This window comes from Pithys albifrons, chromosome 2 (genome assembly GCF_047495875.1).
Source record: "Pithys albifrons albifrons isolate INPA30051 chromosome 2, PitAlb_v1, whole genome shotgun sequence".
Taxonomy (NCBI): Eukaryota; Metazoa; Chordata; class Aves; order Passeriformes; family Thamnophilidae; genus Pithys; species Pithys albifrons.
This window is the reverse complement of record NC_092459.1, coordinates 329,221-336,362: the sequence shown is the minus strand read 5'-3', so window position 1 is coordinate 336,362 and position 7,142 is coordinate 329,221. Positions and strand designations below refer to the sequence as shown.

General features: G+C 49.3%; 1 protein-coding gene across 1 annotated transcript in view; it reads right to left on the bottom strand.

Moving 5' to 3' along the window:
- Nucleotides 1–265: 265 nt before the first annotated feature.
- Nucleotides 266–7,142, bottom strand: part of BLK (BLK proto-oncogene, Src family tyrosine kinase) — a 49,910-nt gene continuing 43,033 nt past the window's right edge. The window contains exons 12-14 of the mRNA XM_071547735.1: nucleotides 3,816–3,966; nucleotides 1,820–1,951; nucleotides 266–1,014 (exon numbers count right to left, since the gene is read on the bottom strand). Coding sequence (XP_071403836.1) covers nucleotides 806–1,014; nucleotides 1,820–1,951; nucleotides 3,816–3,966 — 492 coding nt within the window. The 3' untranslated portion in view covers nucleotides 266–805. The remainder of the gene's footprint in view (nucleotides 1,015–1,819; nucleotides 1,952–3,815; nucleotides 3,967–7,142) is intronic.

The following is a 7,142-nucleotide window of genomic DNA, read 5'->3' as shown; positions in this document are numbered from 1 at the left end:
TTTAATTCCCAGGAGCCGGCCGGATTTGCTGGGAAGGAGGGACACCTCGTGGCCACAGAACGAACATCTCTCGTGCCTCAGGTGGGCTTCACCTCGGGAATCCCCCACTTCCCGCCCCGGGTACCACCAGCATCACCCCGTGCTTCCCAGGGAGTGCCACAGCCTCTCCCGTCCCCATGGGATGAGGTGGGCACGGAAAGCACAGGTGCTCACCCTCACCCTGATGGCCGAATAAAGAAATGGCAAATGGTCGTATCCGGTTTTTTATTAACGACTTGGGGCGGAGCGGGGGCATCACCTGGAGAGATTTCTCCAGAGCTTGGGAGTCCGGTGTGGCCCAAGGAGGTGCAGACAGGACACACTCCCACCCCTGCACATGGCGTGGAGGGGGTTGTAGTATTGCCAGCGGTGGCATCAGACGTGGGGGGGAGATTCTGCACCCTCCCCACCACCACCATGGTCCCGTCTTCCCGGGGCTACAGCTGTGGGGCTGAGGGGCTTTTCTGGATCCAAGTGGGCCACGGAGGAGTTTGCTGTCCCTTCATGGCAGAGGCGATGTCTGCAAAGTGGGTACAGACCTCCAGGGAGGACAAGGGGGGAGCTGTGACATCTCTCGGCCACCTCTTTAGTCCCTTTCACAACCACAGAGCCTTACAGCATCCACCTCCCTCGTGTCCCTCCTCATTCCCCATCACCAACCGCATCGCGGACGGCGCACGGGAGAAAGGGAAAGGCCTGAAACGCTCCCTCGCCAGGTGGTGGCGTTCCTGCCCACCTGTGCCCAGGTGCTGGTGGCGCGGTGGCCTCACTGCTGGGGCTCTGGCTCGTACTGCTTCTCCGTGGCCGTGTAGAAGTCCTCGAGCACCGACTGCAGGTACTCGAAGGTCGGGCGCTCCTCGGGTTTGCTGCGCCAGCACCTCAGGATGATGGTGTAGAGCTCCCCGGGGCACATGTCCGGGCAGGGCATGCGGTAGCCACGCTCCAGGTTGCGGATCACCTCGGGGTTGGTCATGCCTGGAGGGAAACACAGCTTAGCAGGAGTTATGCAGAGCCCTGGAGGTGAAGGTCGGTGCTTGCAGCAGGTCACAACCAGGCAGAGCTGGAGGGGCACCAGAGGCTGCGATGGTTCCCGTATGTGGGAATCATCCCTCCATTAGGGCTGTGCCCGCCCTGATTCCCCTCTAGAAGTTCTGCTTAGCACAGGTGTAACAGAGGCCTGTGGGACCCTAAGGAAAGGAAACCCAGCATGAAGGGCTCCTCATCATAAGGAAGACATTGAGGGGCTGCAGAGTGTCCAGAGAAGGGCAGTGGAGCTGGGAAAGAGTCTGAAGCACCAGGAGAGACTCAGGGAGTTTGGGGAGCTGGAGAAAAGAAGGCTCAGAGAGGACCTTCTCCACTCTCTGCAACTCCCTGACAAGAGGGTGGAGACAAGTGGAGGTTGGTCTTTTCTCACGTGTAATAAGCGACAGAAGATGAAATAGTCTCAAGTTGCACCAGCCAAGGTTTAAATTGGATAGCAGGAAGAATTTCTTCCTTGGAAGGGTTGTCCAGCCCTGGCACAGGCTGCCCAGGGAAGTGGCTGATCACCATCCCTGGAGGGATTTAAAAGATATGAGGATGTGGCACCTGAAGACATGGGTTAGTGATGGGCTGGGCAGTGCTGGGTTAATAGCTGGACTCAGTTTAGAGTTCTTTTCCAGCTTAAACAATTCTGTAATTCTGAGAGACAGTTGCATGTGTCTGGTGCCTCCAAGCCCAAAACAGCACTAGATCCTTGGTAGTCCATGGACACCTATCCTGTATTCCCAGTGCACTGTACCTGGATAAGGAGTCCTGCCATAGGTTATGATCTCTGTCAGGAGGATCCCAAAGGACCACACGTCAGATTTGATGGTGAAAACTCCATAGTTAATGGCCTCTGGTGCTGTCCATTTGATTGGGAATTTGGCACCTGTCCAGAGGAAACACAAGGAAATAGTTCCTGGAGTTAGAACATCTCCCTCATCTGCCACAGGCACAGCGAGCAGTTCCCCAGAACTGATCCCTGGTTCCCGTGGGCTCTTGGTTGTGATTCTGTGATTCCTTATCAGGGAGGTGCTCCAGCCCTTGATTGTCTGCGTGGCCTCCTCTGGACCTGCTCCAAGAGCTCCCTGTTCTAATGCTGGGGGGCCGAGGGCTGGATGGGGGACTCACAACCCATGTCTCTGACAGCCTTAGTAGAGAACAGCAACAATAGGATTTTATTCTGTACAAATTTTCTCTGGCTTTTGCCAAGAAAAGTTGGACCAGATGATATCCCTGAGCTTCTCTTTCAACCTGGTATTCTATGATTTTACGAAGTCACCCACTGGAAGGGAGCTGTTTTGAGCAAAATTGCATAAATAATACAACAAATATAAGTTATCCAGTTCTTAAAGCTGCATATATATATTAAAACCAAAATAACTCCCATTATGTTTTGACCAGCAGGCTCTTGTTTAGCCCACTGTGGACAGCAGTGACCATGAGATTGCTATTTCAGTTTAGCTAAGACCAAAAAAACAACCCAAGCCATCCTGAGACGTGGGAACTGATTGTGTGAGACTGTAGAGGAAACCACATTTTTATTTATACAGGACTGAAAATCCAACTGCAGGGTGTGAAAGAAGTGCCTTTGCTGTTGCACATCACACTCTGACTGGTGAGGCTCGGAAATGCAATCTATGAAGTGAGACTTGTTCAAAGCAGACAGAAGGGCAGCTGTTATTTCAGAGTAAAATTAGCTGGAAAAATGCTGCTAGGAGCTGTTTTCCACTGGAAAAGCACCTCCTTTAGGGATTAACAGAATTATACTGATTTTATCAAAGCTTCTCTTAAGGATAAAACTGCCTTTAAAAATTGCAGCAAAGTCACAGTTCCCCTTCCTACATTTTGCAAATTGTATTTGGGAGCTTTTACTACTGTGAAATAGTTTTGCTTGTTGAAGTGGGTATCATTTGTATCATAACATATTTTGGGACAGGAAATTGAAAGAAAAGTTTCTTATCTCACAAAAAAATACAAATTAATCTATTCAATTTTCTTTCTCCAGAATAATTTTATGGGGAAGTTTCACTTCATCCCAACTGCAGAGGGGGATATATTATCAAAAATTGAAAATCTTCTGCTAAGTGCCACTTGTGCCATACTTAATCCTTTTATTTCAATCACTTCTCTTTGTTTCCCTGATGCTCTGTAAAATCTCTTTGCAATATGAATAATTTGATCTTATGTCTCACTCAGAGCTCATTGATCTTAGAGATCTTTTCCAGCCTTAACAATTCTATAATTCTATGTTTTCCAAGCTTTTCCATTGTTATAGAAGGAGCCTGATCTGGTCTGGGCTTGGTTTGGCTGGGACAGCTGGGAATTGCCAGTGTGTCCAGATTTGTGGCTCCTGCTCCTTTCTGCAGGGCAATGACCAAGTTCTGCTGCTGTTCCTTCCCTTTGGATGGACTCACTGTGAGCACGTGGGCACGGGCAGCAGGTTCCATTAGCAGAGATCACCTTTCTTCAGTAAACCCAGCCAAGATTCAGCAGGACTGCCCCTAAACAATGCTGAGAGACTTTCCCCCCATTTCCCTCCTCAGGCCTCAGTTGTTCTTTATTGTCCCCAAGTGCTGCTGCCTCTCCTCGGACCCAATTTGTGGCTCTTTCTTTCTCTGTGTCCTGCCTGGGTGCTGAGACCAGCAGCAATGTGGGCTCAGGTCTCACACCATGGGCAGTGCCTGATCCCAACCCAGCATCGTGGCGAGAGGTTGGCAAGGGTACAGGGCAATGGAAGGAAGGGCACCCACCCTCCTGTGCCAGGTATTCGTTCTCGATGAGCCTGGCCAGGCCGAAGTCAGCGATCTTGCAGCAGAGGCTCTCGGAGACCAGGATGTTGGCGGCTCTCAGGTCGCGGTGGATGAAGTTCATGCGCTCGATGTACGCCATCCCCTCTGCCACCTGGGAGAGCAGGAAGAGTCCATCATCATCATCATCATCACCTCCCCATGGCAACGAGTTTTCTTGGCTGCTTCTTACCCACCCTTACAAAGCATGGGGTTGCTCACATACCTCCCTGTGCATCAACATGCATAAGTGCCCCATGGATGGATGGATGGATGGATGGATGGATGGATGGATGGATGGATGGATGGATGGATGGATGGATGGATGGGCAGGTAGATCACCAGACAGACAGACCCATTAATAACTAGATATTTCCATGTACGTTTCCATGTGTTCAGTTCTACCAGTGCACACCCAGCCACTAAAACTTTGAGCAGACAAGCCAAGCAGAAGAGAAGCATCACTCCCTGTCTTGCTCAGGAGTCACAGCCATGAGCTGTGTCTGCAGTGAGAGGCAGAAAGCTGAAGCAAACTTGAAACCACATCACTGGATTCCCAGTTTCTGCCACAAGTCTCTCCTTGCTAGTGGGGATTTTAATCATAAACAGAATAAATGTGAACTACTAAGGAAAGAAAAACCTCATCATAGAGTCATAGAATAGTTTGGGTTGGAAAGGAACCTTTAAAGATCATCTACTTTCAACCCCCTGCCATGGACTGGGACACCTTCCACTATCCCAGGTTGCTCCAAGCCTTGTCCAGCCTGGACTTGGACACTCAGGGATGGAGCAGCCACAGCTTCTCTGGACAACCTGTGCCAAGGCCTCATAGAGAAGAATTTTCCCTAATCTTTAACCCTGCCCTCTGGCAATGGGAAGTCACTCCCCCTTGTGCTGTCACTCCAGTCCCTTGTCCAAAGTCCCTCTCCCAGCTCTCTTGGAGCCCCTTTAAGCACTGGAAGGGATTCTAAGACCTCTCTGGAACCTTCTCTTCTCTGGGCTGAACACCCTCACCTCCCTACAACACAGTTTTCTCCTCTGATACCTACAGGATGTATAAGATCAGAAGACACAGATATCCATAAAAGTATAACTTGAGAGTATATCTCTGGAAAACTCCTTTGTCCTGGGCATGTGCTACCTTCTGCAACTATCTCCAAGTTTTACTTTGGTAGCTTCTTGCTCCCAAGACCCTCTTGCAATATTTATCTCCCTGGAGCAGGGAGGTCATCTTGGAATCATAAAATTATAACATGATTTGGATTGGAAGGGACTTTAAATATCATCTGGTTCCCACCTCTCTGACACAGGCATGGGCACCTTCCACTAGACCAGGTTGCTCCAATCCAGCCTGGCCTTGGACACTTCCAGGGATGGGGCAGCCACAGCTTCTCTGGGCAAGCTGTGCCATGGGCTCCCCACCCTCACAGGGAAGAATTTCTTCCTAATATCCAGTCAAGATGCCTGGGGTGGGATGAGCCTCTACAAATGACAGCAGCAATCTTTTATTGATGAGCGCTGGGAGCTTGAAAAGAGATATTGGTAGAAAACACAGACTGCAAGGTTAAGCCTGAGGTTTAGGTTAGGCATTTATTGGGAAGAGGAGTGGGTTTGTGCAGCCCCTGCTAGCAATGGTTAGCACCTATTAGAGCTTTGAAGTGCCTGTGCCTGAGGGCAGAGCAATTTTCCACTCCATTCAGATTCACATCAACATCTGAGCTCACATGTGGTTTTAAACAGGATACAAACTCGTACTTTCCAACACTGCTTTGCTAACCTCTGTCAGCACCCCTCCAGCACAAGTGCTGTTTGCTGCAGTGGAAAATGGAAGAATTGATGTAATTTCCTGTCCTGATGTTAATGAGATAGTACCTGGTGATGGGCCTGCTCCAGCCTAGAGAGTTTTCAAGCATTTACCCTCAAGACTGACCACAGAGCACAGAGATTTCTAATTTTAGCTCCAACGGATATCATTGGATCAAACACTGCACTTGAGAGGGTTGGGTGCCTGTTGGGCTTTGATGTCATCCCAGCACCACAGATGAACACATTCCAAAATAGCTCAGTAGACTGCCCTTTTCCTCCTCCTCCTCTTCCTCCTTCTCCTCCTGGAGATAGCCTGTGAACGTCTGAATCCCTGCTCTGGGGAGGTGATGCTGAGGTAGGAGGGGAAAGGAGGAAAACTTCCTTTCAACTGACACCCATTCCTTAGGGATGGGCAAAATCCTTCCTACCCCCGTGCTGTGGGTGACTTCTGTGGGTTTTTACATCGTTGGAGTGGAGCAGTTTGGTCTGTGTTCAGTTATCCTGGTCCTGGTGTGTGGTGCAGTTTGCCCAGAGGGATAGTGGATGTCCCATCCCTGAAAGTGTCCAAGGCCAGGTTGGATGGGCTTGGAGCAACCTGGGCTAGTGGAAGGTGTCCCTGCCCAGGGCAGGGGGTGGAATGAGAGGAGCTTTGAGGTCACTTTCAACCCAAACCATTCTGTGTTTCTATAACATTGCTCTGGGTCACCCCTGTGCAGGTTGTTCTGGCTGCAGCAATTTCCTCTTGCATAGAAAAGCATTTCTGGGGAATGGTCCCACTCTGTAATATGAATTTAGATCATTTTCCTTATCATCAGGAGCTTAAAACACACCTCAGGCTGTAACTTGCAAGAGAGGGAATGAAAGAATGAAAAAGGGAGGGAGGGAAGTGAGATGGTAAAGAGAGAAGGAGGGAAGAAATTAAGAAAAAATACTGAGCAGAGAGTGTGCAGTTGGCCCTGGAACCTCTCACAGGCAACAGTGATAAAGGTGCAGATACAACAAATTTATCAGTAGTTCAGAAGGAAGGAACAGAAACCTGTTCCTCTCCACCCCTTTGAACGGTGCAAAGTAAAAATGACAGAAGGTGGCACAGCTTTGAAGTATCTGAATACTTTCATCCTGGTTAAAGCAAGAAGGAAAATCTTTTGCTGTCATAAAATATGTGGTCAAATATTAAGATTCTCCACTTTTTAATTACTTAATAAATAACTCTGTGTGATGGCTGGAACCAGCCAACCAGCCTTTACACATTGTTTCCTCAGGCTCAGTCTGACCCAGAGAGGCTGAGTGATCTCCTGGATAAATCCCAGACCTTTATTCAGTTGTATTCAGCTGATGCTTCAGGGTTTTTTCCCCAATATTTCCTAATTAGTCTAACTTTGCTCTTAGTGATCCAGACTCTGTCAGCAGCTGGCTCGGACCAACGTGGAGTGGGTTTATCCCTCTCACCCTTCATGGGGTTTCCCTAACTTGGGCCTATTTGTG